Source organism: Trachemys scripta, chromosome 5 (assembly GCF_013100865.1).
Source record: "Trachemys scripta elegans isolate TJP31775 chromosome 5, CAS_Tse_1.0, whole genome shotgun sequence".
NCBI lineage: Eukaryota > Metazoa > Chordata > Testudines > Emydidae > Trachemys > Trachemys scripta.
Window position 1 is genome coordinate 68,736,443 of NC_048302.1, and position 18,542 is coordinate 68,754,984.

At 40.0% G+C, this 18,542-nt stretch overlaps 1 protein-coding gene across 8 annotated transcripts in view; it reads left to right on the plus strand.

The window, feature by feature from the left end:
- The window catches only part of CLCN3 (chloride voltage-gated channel 3), a 136,423-nt gene that overhangs the window by 72,394 nt on the left and 45,487 nt on the right, over positions 1–18,542 (plus strand). The window contains exon 1 of one of the 8 annotated variants that reach the window (XM_034770736.1): positions 10,297–10,533. The exons of 5 other annotated variants lie outside the window; for them this stretch is intronic. In XM_034770736.1, coding sequence (XP_034626627.1) covers positions 10,455–10,533 — 79 coding nt within the window. In that variant the 5' untranslated portion in view covers positions 10,297–10,454. Of the gene's footprint in view, positions 1–10,296; positions 10,534–18,542 lie in introns of those variants that run through there. 2 more of the 8 variants (XM_034770737.1, XM_034770740.1) reach the window with 2 other exon arrangements.

The following is an 18,542-nucleotide window of genomic DNA, read 5'->3' on the forward strand; positions in this document are numbered from 1 at the left end:
AAGCAGGAGTTGCAGGGAGAGAGAGGAGGAGCCTCTTATGTACCTGTCTAGCACCCCCCAGGAGCCTGGACTGATTAACACCAGCTTCTCAGGGAGCTACATGTTTCCTGCTGCTTCCCTGAACCCACTTGAGGAGAAGAGGCAGTAACTGAAGTAGTAGGAGCCAAAGTAGGCCCTTAAGACGCTGATATCTTCCCTCACTCAGGCCCTTCTACCAGCCTGCTTATTTGTCCCCTTCAATTGAGTGTTGAGAGCTACTATAGCTGGCACAGAACCGCAGTCATGAGTGAAAGAAGAAAACGCTCCTCTGGGGTAGCATTCAGAAAAAAGAAAGAAAGCAAAGGAAGCTTTTCTATCTAAGCAGGAAGGAGCTCTCCTGAGATACATAGACACAAATGTTCACGGTGAGCCTTCCGGCCCCAGTGAGGATGTGAGTGGTGAGGAGATGCCTGATCTTCCAATTAGAGTGCAGGTGACCTGGCAGCTATTGCAGCATCCATATCTCCATCTCAAATGGATGTAACCATGCACGTTCCTGAAGAAAAGTGTAGAACAGAGAAGAGTGTGGTGGAGGTGCAAGAAACAGCTGCTGCTGAGTTTAGTTCCTTAAGTCTAGATGATCCAGGACTGTGGACCCACTTGAGCAGTAGCCTGAGGGACTTCCTTGTATTGCATGGGCCACAGCAAGTGAAAAACTTCATGTTCCCCAGAGACAATGAAAATAGAAGTTTCCATCCAACACATTACTGATGTGAAATCCCCAATGGTGACAATGTGAAGAAACCATAGCTTATGTACTCAAAAACCCAGAATGCTGCATACTGTTTTTGTTGCAATTTCTTCCTGTCTAATGTTCCAGCCACATTGGGTTCTACAGGAACAAAGGACTGGAAAAATCTGGTTAGAAATCTGGCATGCCATGAGAAGGCAGCAAATCACCAGAGAGCATTCCATAGGTGGAAAGAGCTTGAGATGAGACTAAGGTTAAAGACCACCATAGATGATCAGCATCAAGAGAAGATTGCATCAGAGTCTCTTTACTGGCAAAATGTTCTGAAAAGGCTCATTGCCATTGTGAGAATGCTTGCTACCCAAAACCTAGCACTGCGTGGCACTTCAGATCAGCTGTATGTGCCAAACAATGGAAACTTCCTTAAAATTGTGGAGTTGATGGCTGAGTTTGATGCTGTACTCCAGGAGCATCTATGAAGAGTCACCACCCAAGAAATGTACACACTCCACTACCTTGGAAAAACAATTCAAAATGAGATCATACAGTTACTGGCAACAAAAGTCAAACAAGATTGTGGCAGATCTGAAGTCAGCAAGATATTACTCTGTTGTTCTGGATTGCACAGTTGACATCAACCATATGGAATAAATGACTTTAACGATGCATTTTGTAACAACAACAGAACCTAGTGAAAATGTCCCTGCAATGGTGACTGTCAGAGAGCATTTTCTAGAATTTATTGACATTAATGATACTACAGGAGCTGGTATGACAAATCTGTTTCTTAAAAAGCTGGTAGATATGGGAATTGCGATAGCTGACATAAGAGGTCAGGACTACAATAATGGTGCCAACATGAGAGGAAAGAACAGAGTGCAGACACAGATCTGAGAGTTAAACCCTCAAGCTTTTTTTGTCCCATACAGTTCTCATTCATTGAACTTGGTGGTCAGTGATGCAGCATCAGCTTCTAGTGAGGCTGCTGAATTTTTTAATGTAATTCAAAGCATCTATGTATTTTTCTCTGCATCAACTCATTGATGGCAAATTTTGAAGCAACATCTGGGAACATCCTCTCTGACACTGAAACCACAGAGTGCCACACGATGGGAAAGTTGAGTGGAGGTGATAAAGCCTATCAAACACCAAATTTGGAAGATAGATGATGCCATAGTTGCCATTATGGAGGATAATGCTATGACAGGAACTGTGGGAGAACAGTGGCAGAGGGAAATGGAATCACCAGAAACATACATAACTTCAAATTTCTGTTGGCTTAGTGTTGTGGCATGACATATTGTTTGAAATAAATGTAAGCAAGAGACTTTAAGGTGTTGACCTTGATATATTTGGAGCAATGGAACAACTGGACAAAGCAAAGTCATACCTACAGTCTTACTGGTCAGATGAGAGATTTTAAAACATTCTGAAGAGTGCACAGAAGTTGGCAGAGGAACTTCACACTGAAGCTATTTTCCCACCCATTCAAGAATACAAGAGTCACCGAAGAAGATGACATTTTGATTACGAGGCATGGGGTAATCCCATAAGAGACCCAAATCAACAATTCAAAGTTGAATTCTTTAACCAGGTGCTAGATTGTGCAATACAGTCAGTTGAACGTTTCATGCAGCTCAAGGAACACAGCAGTATATTTGGGATGTTGTATGATATTCCAAAACTCCTCACTCTACCTGAAGAAGACCTACACCGGCAATGCAGGGCACTAGAGACAGTGTTGACACATGATGACATGCACGATATTGAGCCGAGTGATTTAGGTGATGAACTGAAAGCCCTTTCAAGATGCATTTCAGCAGGATCAACTCCAAAGGCTGTTCTGGAATATATGTGCACAAATAAGATGGCCCACCCTCTTTCCAAATGCTTTTGTTGCTCTGCGCATACTTCTAACACTTCCTGTAACAGTTGCCAGTGGAGAATGCAGCTTCTCCAGGCTGAAGTTAATAAAAACACATCTACGCTCCACAATGATACAGGAGAGGCTGGTCGGCCTTGCAACCATCTTCCTAGAGCATGAGCTGGCCCAGACTGTGGACCTTGAGGAAGTAGTTCAAATCTTTGCAACCAAGAAGGCAGGGAAAGCACCACTTTGATTGTTCAAACAGATAAAAATGCCAGTGTTTACTATGCAGACAAGAAAAGCTACATTTGTTGTTCAGGTGTTTGAAAGTTAAGCGTTACTTAAAATTTTTGAACAAGACATTTTAAGTTATTAGTTCTCCTATATTGGGGTAGGTAGCAGAGCAGTACCATCGGAGTAGAGCAGGAAGAAGGCAGAATTGAGACCTTTCAAAGTTTTGGCCCAAGCGAGGGGGTATGGGGGCATCATTTGAACTCCCCGCCTCTGGTGCCAAAATGTTGTGGGCCGGCCCTGACGATGATTGTCTCCCCCTGCAGCTGCAGGAGGCTAAACAGGCCTTTTTCTTCAACTGCAGCTTCTTCTAGGATGTGCTAGGTCTGGAATGGAGAGCCAGGAGTCTGTTTTTTCCGGTGCTTTTAGTGACCCTTCTTTCAGTGTAGCGGAAGAAGCTGTCTGATTGGAATACTGAGGAGCTAAGAGCTGGAGGTGTGAAAGAAGGGGGAGTAAATTGAGATAAGGAGCCTGGGTGGGATGGAGACTGATACTGAAACTTGGGGTGGGAAAGGTTTCAGAGTAGCAGCCGTGTTAGTCTGTATCAGCAAAAAGAACAGGAGTACTTAATTACAAATTTATTTGAGCATAAGCTTTCGTGGGCCCACGAAAGCTTATGCTCAAATACATTTGTTAGTCTCTAAGGTGCCACAAGTACTCCTGTTCTTTATGGGGTGGGAAAGAAGAGGTGGGAAACTGGGTGTTGGGGGAGCGGAAGACTAGGCATTTGCCAAAACATTCCTAAGGCATGCAAACAAGGGAAGGGAATGATGATTTTTTAATCATTTATATCTTCAGCAAAATCTAAGTAAAGTTTCACTGGGCAAAGAAAATGCACTTCTGTACCTGAGAGCTGTCCCTCTGCCAAGTACCAGAGGTTTGCTGTAACCTATGGAGGTGTGAGAGCATCTCAGAGAAAAGGTGGGAAGAATCTCTTTAGCATGGGAAGTGTTAGTCACTACTAGCTTCTGCTATACTATTCCCAGAAAAAAAAAGTGTTAAGATTAACAGTACATATGAAAAAATATTAGAAATGTTGTCACTATTCCAAAACCAAGCACTGTAAATTTGGGAATTTAGAATGATAGTTAAATTTAAAAGAAATCTAAGTGTTTTTAAGGTATATAAATGCATAGTTAGGACACTCAAACAGCCGTAACTCTACCCTATAGTAACACAAGGCAAAAAATGTGATTTTGATTTAAGGCATTTTAGTATTTGTTCCCAGATTAGATTAAACTGATTTTTAAAGACACATTAGATTTCCCCAACCTGCTGTGATATCATTACACAACAGAGAGAGGTTCTTTAACTGTGTTTCCGTAACTTAATATGTTAAATTTAACCTTTAACTCTGCATTTCTTGGTGTTTTTATTTTTTAAAAACCTAGTTGTGGCGTAATTGCGACATCTTTGTACTATCCTCTCATTTCCCCCTACTTCCTATTTTCCAAGTTCCTCCTGCATCTTGCATCTTTACACATTCTCCTACATATACATGGCAAATTCCCACTTCCTCCTGTCTTCCATATCCCCTTTCATATCCAGTTTTCTCCTCACTCTTGCACCTTCTATGTTCTCTTACACACAGTCTAGTTTTCCTCTCCTTTCTGCCCTCACTGTTGAGTAGTTCTGGTGAAAAAGGGCAGTTTTCAAAAAAAATAACAAAAATACTTCAAAAACAGACTTCAATGAGGAGCTACAGAATTGGAATTAATTTGCAAACGTGACACCATCAAATTAGGCCTGAATAAAGACTGGGAGTGGCTGGGTCACTACAAAAAATAGTTTTCCCTCTGATACTCACACCTTCTTGTCAACTGTTGAGAATGAGTCACATCAACCATGATTGAATTGGCCTCATTAGCAGTACAAAAAGTAATTTTCCCTCTGTTGATATTCACCCCTTCTTGTCAGCTGTTGGAAATGGGCCACATCCACCCTAATTGAATTGGCTTCGTTAGCACTGATCCCTCACTTGGTTATGCAACTCCCATCTTTTCATGTGCTGTGTATTTATACCTGCCTACTGTATTTTCCACTCAATGCATCTTATGAAGTGGGTTATAGCCCACGACAGCTTATGCCCAAATAAATTTTAATCTCTAAGGTGCCACAAGGACTCCTCGTTTTTCCTGATACAGACTAATACAGCTACCCCTCTGAAACATATAGAATCAAGTCATTTCTTGTTATAATTTTTCATAGCCAAAAGAGGCTATTTATAACATTCTGTGGTGCAGTCCAGATCACTGACTGGCTGTCATCCCAACACTGCAACTTTGGGTACCTCACTGTGCTTTACTGTTGTAGCTTCCAACCTGGGTCACTTGCAATTAGCTTACCAACATGCAGGTCACACCCTGAATGTCTCTGTAAAGCCACAGCTTTGGTCCAGCAAGGCTGACCCCAGCAGCCTGTCAGTATGCTCCATTCACACTCTGGGTTCCATCTGCCTTGGTTACCACTTGCAGAATGACCTCACCTCATTCTCAGTTCTGGGTTTCTCCCCAAAAATGTGTTCTGCACTGCCCAGCCCTTTCCTGAACTGTTCAGATATTGGAGGTCCATTGTCCCTGTAAGGGGTCAGTGTACTGCTGCTTTTAAATGGAGTTACCTGCTCAGTTCAGTTTAAAGACAACACTGGATTAAACTAAAAAAAAAAAAAAAAAAAAGTTTATTTAACTACAGAGAGAGAGAGGGCGATCTTAAGTCAGTACAAGTATAAGGCATTCAAATCAGAAATGGTTACAAGAGAAATAAAGATAAAATGCTTTCTAGTGCTAAAACTTAACAAACTAGACTTGGATCAAGGTGAAATCTCTCACCGCATGTTTCCAGTAACATGGCTGAGCAAATTCTCAGATGAGGATCTGCTCCCAAAGGCTGTTTCTTTTGTCTTCATAGGTGAAAGAGAGAGAGAGGGCTAGGGAGAGATAAATTGGAGTGTGTTTGCCCCTCATTTTTATAGTTCAGACACCCTTTAAAAATACATTTTTCCTGAGGTTTGCCCCTATATAAAGTTCCATCCCAGCGTGGAGATGGAGACAAAGAGTCTGGTGAAAGAGGTTCCATCCTGTTGTTTTCTAAAATGCAGATCTGTTTGTTCCTGCCACCCTTCCTTGCCAAAGAATGGCCACTGGATAGGTGATTGCCCTTCAACTTTGACAGCTGGTTAGAGGTGTTATCTTGTCCTTTGTCTTAGAGAAACTAGTTTACGTGGATTTGTCTAATAAATACATTTCAAACCTAATTTCAGCTTGTTTATAACTGTTCATTTAATGTTGCTATACACATTTCATCATATTATTGACCAATAGGTTATTAGTTTTTGAATGGTGCCTCATGTAATGAAGCAGCCTCTGGCGGGACACTACTGAGAGTATGAATTCAGGACAAATTGCTTAGAGCACGGCAGTCACAGCCCAAGGTTGGGGTTCCTCCACTTCTAAGGCACAGCAAACCAGCCAAACAGACAGGACTTTGGCTTTGCCCCACTGGCTAACCAGAAGTCATACAAGCAATTTCCCTCAGACACTCCAGTTTCCCAGTATCACCAACAGTGCCACTCCTTATGGGGATGAATGGTTATGAAAACCAATACCCTAGTAAAAGAAAAAAGATTCTCCCTATCCCAAAGGAGCAAGCCCTAGACCCATGTCAATATACAAGTCAGATATTACCCACAACTCACACTGTTGCGAATCCTTTAGAATCTAAAATCTAAAGGTTTATTCATAAAAAGAAAAATATAGATGAGAATTAAAATTGGTTAAATCGAATCAATTACATACAGTAATGGCAAAGTTCTTTGTTCAGGCTTGTAGCAGTGATGGTATAAACTGCATGTTCAAATAAAGTCTCTGGAGTACATCCACTGATTTGGATGGGTCATTCAGTCCTTTGTTCAGAGCTTCAGTGTAGCAAAGTTCCATCAGAGGTAAGAAGCAGGATTGAAGACAAAATGGAGGGGTTTCCAGCGCCTTTTATATACTCTGCCATGTGGAAGGACATCCCTTTGTTCTTACTGTGGAAAAATCACAGCAGCAAGATGAAGTTTGGAGTCACATGGGCAAGTCAGGTAGATCAGGCATTGCTCACATGCTACCTTGAACGTTCTCAGGAAGGCTTCTCATGTGGATTGGAGTCTCCCAAGGTCCATTGTCAGTTAAGTGTTTCTTGATTGGGCGCTTAATCTGAAGAGTTCCTTTTCAAAAAGCTGGCCAAATGCTTCAATGGTGCTACTTAGAATCAAACACATTGAGATACAAGTACACAGCCAATATTCATAACTTCAAATACAAAAATGATACACACATACAGCCAGCATAATCATAACCAGCAAATTACAACCTTTTCATAGACACCTTACTTGACCTCCTTTGTACAAGATTTGGTGCAACTATAGGACCTTGGTTGCAACGATGATCTATATGGTCAGTTCATGTCAATAACATCACAGCTCACAAGGCATATTTTATACAAAGATTATTACAATAGTGTATAGGGTGTGTATACAGGGGTGCTTTTGGTCATACTGGTATAGTAAATCTTCAGAGAAACTCACAAGGTTTGAATTTTCAAAATGGTCACCGTCTTTCATTGTTAATGACAGGGAAGCCAAGCTGTTTGTAGGATGGTGGCTGCCCCCTATAGTATCTGGAAGTGAATATACTCATGTCCATTCTCATTCTTGAAATCAGATGACGACAGATGTGGCTTCAGTCCCAATGAGAACAATTGAGCTGGCAGTCATTTTGAAAGTCTGCTGTTCTTTGCGGAATTCTCTGTAGAACAAGGAGGAGAGACTTTTCATTTTTGAAGAACAACAGGGAGGAAAATGACTGCGCCTTTAGAAATAATTTTTCAAATGTAACCTATGCATAAGATTAAATGGTGTATGTAGTGACAGTTCCAAAACCTGCAGATTTATTCACCTGAAACCTGGTCAACACCTATGTTAACCTAGTTACGTTTCTCAGGACTGTGAAAAATTTCACATGCTCTGAGATGTAGTTAGGTCAACCTAACCCTACGGTAGATGCAGCCCCCATTGGCCTGGAGCAGCGAACCAGGGCCAGTGGGAGCCGCGATCAGCCGAACCTGCGGACGGGGCAGGTAAACAAACCGGCCCGGCCCGCCAGAGGCTTTCCCTGAACAAGCAGTGGACCGGCTTTGAGAACCACTGATCTAGGAAATTAACAATACAGATTCCTAATTCTGAATTTACCCCAAAATTGCATAGATACCATAGAAATAATGTAAACACCCTTCTTAGAACGGGCCACCAAAATACCCTGATAGAACCTGCTTCAGTCTGGGAAAAACCCTCTTCTGAGCACACACCCACGGCTCTCACCTACCACCCACACTGGAACCCATAGGGGGTATCAGAGCTCTATGACTTCAGCAGCAGCCAGTGTGGCTTAGCCCAGGGCTGCCCAAGCAGCTGGCTCCAAGGTCAGCTGCTCAGGTGGTCCCAGGGACAGCCACGCCAACTGCTGCTGGAGAGACTCCGGGGACTGCCACACCAGTCGCTGCTCGGGCAGCCCCTTGCAGCGGGTCCTGAGTAGCTGGCCCCGGGTGCCCACTCCCAGCAGCAGCGCCCGCCTGACACTCCCCCCCTCCCATCTCCTCCCAGCAGTGCACCTCCCTCTTCTCTCCCTCCTCCCCCCCGAGATTTAGTCAGGGGTATTTATAGTATAATTCATGGATAGGTCATGGGCCATGAATTTTTGTTTATTGCCCGTGACCTGTCCATGACTCTTATTAAAAATATCCATGACTAAATGATACCCTTAGGTACATTAAATAATTACAACTGCAAATTGATGAGAACCACATCCTGAAAGATCTTTCCTGCACCCCCTCTTTTGACCTTTGAACAACATCCCCTCCACTTCCCCAAGCTCCTCATCATAGAGAAACAAGCTACCCACAGACCAGCACCCACCAAATCGAAGTGGCACCAGAGTCTGCAATAACAACAGATGCATAATCTATAGACTTATGTCCATTGTTATGATGATCAATACCCCATCCTACACACACATACAGTACTCTTATGAGAAAAGAAAAGTAATGTGCCTGTCCATATTTATGTCAGGTTGGCATGCATTGTATCTTGCTCTTTTAAAAAACACTTTCATCGTGTTGGAGGGCAGGGAAGGGAATGTACAGAGCAATTATAAACAATGGGAATGCAAAAATCACTCATAATTGAGAAGAAAAATGAGCATACAGGTTTCTAAAGCTATTCAAAGAAAGGACTCTATTTGGCAACCAATCTAGGAGCAGCCACTTAGGAAGAGCTGTTCAGGGTTTTACTGGCATAGCTGTGTCAGGTAGGGGTATGGGTTTTTCACACTTCTGACCACTGTAGTTATTCCTAGAAAACTTTGCATTGGCCAGGTCTAAATGACAGACACTGACTTTAGCTTAAGTTTAACTTAAGTCATTATCTGTTTAAATAAAACCATAATAATATTGTCTACATCATGTTTTGCACAAGTTTAACAATTTAAATTACACTGGTGCAACTTTTTTGTGTAAACAAGCTCTAAGGGTGCAAATGTGGATTAAGACTGAAAAGATGATCCATTGGATCTTGGGACAAACTGTTTCTCCAATTTCTACCAAGCTACATTGTTCTTCCTGAAACAACTTGGCCAAAGAACTAAATTTGGATGCCACAAAATAATAACAATAATAAATAATAAAATAATGGAGGGCAGGACCTCAGTTTCTGTTTTCTGCTACAATTTATTGATTTAGGCCCAGATCTTCAAGAGTTTTTAGGCACCTCCTTGGTTTGTATCTAAATGATTGTTTAAACACCTTCGCTGGGATGTCAGTAGAAATGTGGATGAAACAAGTACAAAAGCTGTCCTGTGTTTTATACTTTGAAATGTAAACTTGTCTTTGTGAGAGAAGCTCATATTTTTTGAGTCTTAAAATTTGGTAGTGCCTTTGAGCTGTCATTCAGACATTTGTGCCATTATTACAGTTCATATTGGTGTTTATATTTAAATCCTAGTATTCAAAAGGCACATTTGATGAACTAGGAATGAAGTTGGATTTCTCTGTCACTGTGTACGTCTTTTTTATAACTTAAATGAACTGTAAGCATTTCTTTATTCTAAGCAATTAGGGGGTATTGTTTGGATTTTACTGTAGAAAGCAAGCTCCAGGGCAGAAATGGCTGCCTTTTCTGTAGAGTTGCAGTGTATCTTCAGTGTTAACTTGTGTGGCCTGGTGCATTTTATATTCTTAAAACCAGTTCATTCTGTTTTACTTTAAGCTTAGTCACCTTCAGGCATAGCAGGCTGCGTTGATTAAGTCTGCTGTTCCGCCTTTAAGCACTGCTAGATTGTAGCCACTAGCAACCAGGCTGCAATAATTTCCCTTTGATGACATCATCGACTGTGGAAGAACCCAGTTGCTGCAACAAGCCAGCACACAGTCCAAATCCTGATCAAATATGGCAGCTTCGCAGCTTGCTGCTGTTGTGTAAGAAATGGTTCGGTTGTTCTAAACTAACAAACACTCTTTTTGTTTGTTACGCTCATGGATGTATCTTCTGATCCTTATTTACCATACGATGGGGGAGGAGACAACATTCCACTAAGAGAATTGCATAAAAGAGGTATAATGAATTTATGGTATGATTCAATTTCTTGTGTGTTTGCATGTCTGTGTGGTAGGTTGTTTTCAAATTTGAAGCAGAGCTTTTAATTGCTGCATTACTTTGTTTAGCTTGTTCTTGTAGGAAAAGAATCCAGCCCTAACTGATCCTTGTACTGTCCTTGATTGTTTTCTCTGTGGGCAGATTAGTCCTGCTTCACATCACATCAGCTAGTGACTCCATTTTCAGTATGCGATAGCCTTTTTAAACTTCTTTTCCATTTCACCAAGAAAATAAATGTATCAATTTTTTTGTAGCTTACCATGATCAGACTGGTAGAAATTTGTAAAGGAAGCAATTTCATCCTTTTAGATAACTTAAAGGGAATACTGATTATCTTGGGCTTGGAAGTTTCTGTACATGCTTTCAGAATTAACTCCTTCCTGGCATGTTTGAGATTTAAAAGAAACAGTATCAAAATGCAATATATTAATTAAATCAACGTCAGTGGTTTTTTAAAGAAATACATGGTTGTGCAGTTGATGCTTTCAATATTTGCACTTCAAGTACGTAAAAGGTTGTTATAAAGAGGATGGTGGTGAATTGTTACCCATATCCAGTGAGGACAGGATAAGAAGTAATGGACTTTGTGTAGAAGGGAGATTTAGGTTAGACGCTAGGAAAAAATTCCTGACTGTAAGAGTAGTTAAACACTGGAACAACTTACCTATGGAGGTTGTAGAATATTTGTTATTGGGGGTTTTTAAGACTAGGTTAGACATGCACCTGTTGGGGATGGTCTAGATAATGCTTAGTCCTGCCTCAGTGCAAGGGACTAAACTAAATCTATTGAGGTCCCTTCTAGTCCTACATTTCTAAGATTCTCTTGCTCACAGGATATCAGGATTTTAAAATGAATGTAATGTCATTCCCAACATTGATAAAAATATCTTTTTATGTGCCTGGGCACAGCCTTTTATTTCTTAGAATACATTGTAGGTGTTAAAGCAAAATATGTGACAGATTTGGTGTAATATTGAGGAGAGAAGTAGATTCTATTACAGTGGAAATAGAATAAAATCATACCTTCCAAGTCAGGAAAAAAGGCTCCTTTGATTGGTTCTCTCTTAGGTCTGTCAGGTTGAACTTTTCTGCTCAAAAAGGTCTCTGCTAATTAAGTACTGTAAGCCTTTCTCAATTTAGATTCCTCTTGAAGTTGGTTAACGTAACATTGAAATGTTATCAATATTTGTTGCTTTAGAAAACCATGTTTTGTGATGGAATTTGAGAACAGATAGCTTGAGAATAATAGCTTGATTTACATAAAATGAATTGTTTTTCTGGCTGGTATGGAAATTCTAAGTTCTTTAATCTTTCCACTCAAGCTTTTATTTCTACAGAGAAATAATTAGGCCGTGCATTTGCTTATTCAGCATTTGCAGCTTGTATTTCAGTGCTTGTTATGAGCAGCTTTTGTGATTCCTTAGATAATGTGCAATAAGCTACATTAGAACTAGTTGCCTTTCCTCTTGTACAGTGTGTGTCTGGAGAAATTAAAATGTGCTTGTCTTAACTATTACTTTTTGAACACAAGTGTTCTCTGACCAAATTGCCTTTTTGCTGGATAATTTTGCAGGCTGGTTTATAGAAATCAATTGTGAAAATTTGCTGACAATATTTTGTTGTTCCGCTGCAGATTGTTTGGCTTTTTTGGTTGCCTGACATCACAGAATGTAGTTTTGCAATAATTCTGTAAAGAGGAAATAAAGATGAAAGCTTCAAGACACTCAGTATAATTTGTTTTACCTTTGTGCATTTTAATTAAGCATTTTAACAGAATAGGCTGTAGTTTTCTAGGTAATTTACACATTTAGGATGATGATATAGGGCATAAAGCCAAAGGTAGGGGAACTTGCAGCACCCACTGAGGGCAGTAATCCTGTAAAATTTTCTGTCTCTGGTATGTCGTTATTGCTCTTACAAAACACAATTTGCACACCCTCTAAAGAAAACCATCCGGGACTGTACTGAGTATTGACAAGATGGTGACATCACTTGCAGCCAACCAGAAAGCTCCAAGTGTGATTCAAGTCATTTTATAACTTTTGATCAAATTATCTTGAACAATATTCATGATACTTCAGTTTGTTGGAGTGACTTCAGATTGAAAGATTGGCTTACCATTGAATAATAGATCATACTTCTTATAAATCTTCATTTGGTTAATTCATGCTACCTAAAAACAGTCAGTAGAAAATTCTTGCCTCAAATGTAAAGTTGGCACACAGTTGGCAAAAATATGCTTCCTTTCTCTTGAGATTCAGTACAAAAGATACATTTCATGTTTTTGTTATCTTGAGATAAAAATGAGGCATGAAATGCTAACAGCAAAAATGGAAACATACAGCAAACTCTTACATTTTTATATTAACTATATCTCTGGGGAAAGTACCAGGAAACTTACCCTGCATGGTTTTTAAGGGTATAAACTCTTAACAAATTAATAAAAAGTACTTATTGATACGGAGAGTAAGTTTCTTAAATGATGTGTTGCAGGGGAGGACTTTTTCATAACTAACACACAAGATAAAAAACGATTTCGTGACAATTCAAAAAGATTGCCTATATGTGCATATGGAAACAAAATTAATATCCACATTGCAAAATTGCTTTGTAGTGTTGCTATGTACTGTTAAACCAGCTTCATTGGCTCACCCCAAAAGTGTCTGCACTTGAGCAATTATAAAGTGATGATTTAATTTAGTGGGGTCTTGTGAGGCTTAGTTAGTTCAACAAAGGTCTTTACTGACATTTCCTGATGAAATGAGATATCAAGTATTATCATTATTAGTATAATCAGACCCAATAATTTTCCTTAGTCCTTGCTATTGTAAAAGAGCCTATCAGCTTTGGTTATTTCAATCCAAATATATCATGTGACATATATCAAATAAAAAAACCCATTTATTATATTATGATTTATCTTTCAATTGCTGATTGTGGTCCACAACCTTCTTCATTCAGAACAAATGTGCTTTATAGTAAATATAAATATTAAAGTGAATATATGGTCTGAACTTCCTTTAACTTCGCTTTAGGCTGTACTCTTCAGACACTATGCCTGACTCATCCGCAATTCTTCTTATGCTCCCTGTTGTGCAAATCTAACATTAAAGAGACGTTGTCAATTTGAAATCCAGCCAATTTCAAAAAAAGGGTTAAAAATACTGCAGTCACGAAAATGGGTTTTAGATGCTGAAATGGGACCACTCTTGTGTGTGAAGTAAAGTGCATATGTGTTTGATGGATCATGACCAACTGACTATGCAAAGTACTGTCAAGTGCACAAGTAAAAATCTTTCTTTTATCTAATCTTTCAGTTTTAATAATCTTAGGTGTTACTTTCATCTGTAATATGTTTTTAAAAAAATTCAGACTACAGTGTGTTTGGTTTATTTCTTAGGAAAGCTATCCCTTTAAGTACTTGACTACTGTTAATTGCATATGACAGCTAGGGGGAAAACTAATAATGGAGCTTTACATGAAGTGCTACAGTACTGAATTATAAGATGATACTGAGACTATCCAACATGAAGATTTTTATTGGTAATTTACATCACTTTTTTCTCTTGAGCTCAGTTTTGCACCATTTTTGGAATCAGACTCTTTCGATATTTCCAAAGTATCAGGAGTTCTCTTGCCTGCCAGCTTGTCGCAGATGTGCTCACCGAGTTTGATGTTTCCAAGTGGTTCCGAAGGGGAGTGTGCATCTTTACCATTTACTCAGATTCCTAATTTTAAAAAACAAAGGCAATGCACGTAATGGGCCTGATCACTGAAATCAGTGAAAAACTCAGATTGACTTCACTAAGCATTGGATCAGGCTCTGTATGCACATAACACATGTGCAGCAACTTATTTAAAATGTGTTTTGAAGTTCTCAAACAAAACTGTTTAAGAGATCTAGTATTTGACTTGTGTGACTTATTTACTAGCTATGGTACCTGCTTGAATACTGTGTATGTTAAAAGTGTCTGTCTTACTGTAAGGTCTCAAATTTGACCTATGACATCAGTGTTTTTATAAATCTAGGGAAACTTTTTTCCAATGAGAGACAGCAAAGTAACTGATAGCATTATTATTTACTATGTATATTTGAGGCATCCATCACCATGGTACCTAAGTATATTTTACATGGCTTTAATTGTATGGTCAGCATTCACATAAAGGGAGCAAAACCAACAAATTCCCCTATTGCAGTGGTTCTCAAACTTTTGTACTGGTGATCCCTTTCACGTAGCAAGCCTCTGAGTGCACCCCCTTATAAATTAAAAACACTTTTGTAGCTATTTAACACCATTATAAATGCTGGAGACAAAGCGGGGCTTGGGGTGAAGGCTGACAGTTTGCAACCCCCTATGTAATAACCTCTCGACCCCCCTGACCGACCCCCAGTTAGATATCAGATAGAGGATATTATTATCTAAGAACTTCAGTCACATTCTTCATACATATTCTGTTCTGAGGTTTTGTACATAAGATCTACTTATGTGTGCTAGGCTCTACCCTGGCGTGGGGCTCTTGATTATAGGCACATCTAATGTCTGGTGCAGAGTGTGTGGGTTGGAAGCTAGCTACCACAGAGCTTTAAGGCCACATTGTGACTTTTCATATTCATGTGTGTAGGAGATATGTGCACACACCCATCCAAAGTTAGAATTTGTCCCTGGATGATTTTATCTATAATGGAAGAAGAGTTATAAAAAGAGTTGTTTAGGCTGACCATGGATGAAATGACAAATTCAGAACCAGGATGAGTGGTGAGAGGCTGTGACTGAAGAGGTCTCCAGTGTAATTTACAGATCTTGGGGGACTGGTCTGGCTTAGATTTTGAATGGTCAGTTTTCTTGGGCTGCCCTCTGGACCCAACCGCTGTGTGCTATGGCCTTGCCCTCAGCCCCAACATGCCCCCTCCTTTGCCAGGATACAAAATGGGGGTGAGGCTCTTATGCTATAAGTTCATCAAATTTGACTTTGTCAATTGACAGAATCCATTAGCCAGAATTCTTTTAGTATTTAGTTATAGTTTATCTGGATGCTTTGCCTATTTGATTGGTAATGTTTTATGTTTAGCATTTATAATCGGTATCCCCATACTCAAAAGGTATATCTGGCCTGGACATGTAGTCAAATGTCATGAATGCCATAAGCTCATTTATAGATCTTCCCTCTGTTGGGTCCTGCCTTTGGCCCTGCAAGACAGTAAATAAATATGTACTGTGTAGTAGGCTATATGTATGTGGCATGTGACGCTTTGAAACCTGGTCATGGTGGGTTCCCCATCGCTGACATTTTTTAAATTTATTTTATGTATTTTTAAAAGATATGCTGTAGGAATTATTCTGGGGAAGTTCAACGGATGGTGTTATATTGGAAGGAAGAGTAGATGATCACAGTGGCCTTGGAATATATAAATCTATGAAATCTTTTCCGTACTATTTACATCTTCCTTTGTTTCCCCCAATCCATAGTCTGCATTTTGTCTATTTAGACCATAAACTCTTCAGAGTGGTGACCCATATATGGCTTCTCATATATGCGTGTGAGGAACTGAGCACAGTGTGAGAACTAGATGAATAGTTATTTCCTTCCTAATCATGTATTTACCCTTCAGATAAACATTTCCCCCCATGTTTGAAAAATAAAACAAACAATTATTTTCTAGTGCATCAAAATGACAGTATAAGTGAGTGTTTTCCCTCACCTAAATATCAAACATTGAATAATCCTGGTTTACATTTTTGTACTCTACCATGTACAACAGGGTTTTTTTTGACTAACCTTTCCAGTATTGACCCCTTCTTTCCTCATCTCCTTATGTTCACCTCTAGGCACCCCGTTGGAGTATGTTGTATGGACTCACGGGAGGTAAATGGAGGGCACAGCCTCTGGGTATGTAGTTGCAGTCTTACAGACAGAGGATGTGATTCTCCAAAAGGCTTTTGGTTTGTTACGCTGCCATTCACCTCTTTTTAGTCCTACTGCCCTTGAATTTTTTTTTTTTTTTTTTTTTTAACTCTAGGTTTTTTGTTTTTCTTTTGTTCTGGGGTGTATGTGTGTGTTTGTCACATGTGTACTTCTGGCTTTTCCTATTCTCCAAGCCTTGTCCCAGTGAATCAGGCTTACTAGGTACTCTTTCTCAAGTAGAATGACAACCTGTGTACATACCACAAAGATTTTGTTTTTAAGTGCTTCATTACTGCTATTTCTTAAATTTAAATAAACTTTTCTCTGCTTTAATCAGAAGCTTAACGCTATCTCGTTGGATTGATATAGAAATACGCATATGTAAGGGCACAAATGAATTGCTATTTTTTGTAGACTTTTTTTCTATTTTAAATGACCCGGAACCATGTGCACTGTACTTCAGGAGACCCCCCTCTGTCACTTGCTGACAAGGGACACAAAGATGAAGCAAGTCCTGGGGTTAGTATACTGCCTCTGAAAAGCCCCTCTTCCTTCTGATTTTAGCACTCAGCAGGTTTTGATGATGATGTTAGGGAGGGCTAATCCCTGCCTCCAGTGTAGACTTCTTAGCTTGATTTTTAATGGCCAGCAAGTCACGCAGTCAAAATATTTTCCTTTTTCACGAGGAGAGGGCTAGCATTGTTGGCCACCCAATGCTAACAGCTGGAACAGTAGTAACTAGCCATTTTGCAGGACAGAGTACTCCCATTAGAGATTGTCCCTGGAAAATAGGGATATTTTCTGAGCAGTGATAACTGTAGCATGGTAGATTCTTAAAGCATGTCCTTACTATAAGAGATAGTGTGTCCAGTAACTGGACTTTTGCTTAGGAGACCTGGGGTCTTTTCCTTGCTGTACCATTGACTCACTGTGTGACGTTGTCCATTCTTTAGTTTCCCCATCTCTAAATGGATATAACACATCCACTTCTTGAAAGTTGGGAGATCTGTGAATATATAAGTGCTAAACATTATTAGTATCATTCCTGTCTGACTGTGCCTGTGACTGGTATAGGTGTGTACAAACTTTGTCCAGCTGAGAGATGCATTGACAGTTTGAGTGATATATCCAGTTTGCATACGTTAAGACTGAGATGGACCGAGTCATTTTGGTATGTGTGGTCATCAGCGGTTATACATCAGTTTTAAAAATGAGGTGACCTTGGGCTTCATTATTGAATTCCCTGGACCTTGTTTACTCCACAGGCCACACTTGCCTGAGGTTATGTCTACGCTAGAAATGCTGCAGCATAGACACTTAGTATAGTGGCTTCTTCCACTGTGTGGTAAATCTGTCACTGTAGTAAATCCAGCTTTCCAAGAGGCAGTAGCTAGGTCAATAGAAGAAGAACCTAGTGCTGTCTATGCCGGAGCTTAGGTTGGGTTATGTCTCCCAGGACTATGAATTTTTCACACCCATGAGCGATGTTGCTGGGTCCACCTAACTTTCCTGTGTAGACCACCAGCCTTAAGTTTTGTCCACCCATCGTGGAACTGCAAGGGCAGAAAACAAGTAGGTTTTTACTGAACCTTATTGGGTAATAAGAGGGGTATCTTTCAGTACCTGTAAGTGATGCACATAAGTGATATTTTTGGGTAGCTGCTCAGATACAACAGTGATGGGTAATGTTACAAACACCTAGATAAATTGATAGTTTCCATTGATTGATTAAAGAGAATACTGCATGTGTCCTAGGTGTTAGCCTCCCTCTGCTCACCATTGTAATCTGAGCCAAGAAAGAATATATAAAAAGCAACAGAGGGTCCTGTGGCACCTTTGAGACTAACAGAAGTACTGGGAGCATAAGCTTTCGTGGGTAAGAACCTCACTTCTTGCATCTGAAGAAGTGAGGTTCTTACCCACGAAAGCTTATGCTCCCAGTACTTCTGTTAGTCTCAAAGGTGCCACAGGACCCTCTGTTGCTTTTTACAGATTCAGACTAACATGGCTACCCCTCTGATACTTAACTAAAACTTAACTCTAAAAAGGTAACTATTTACAAT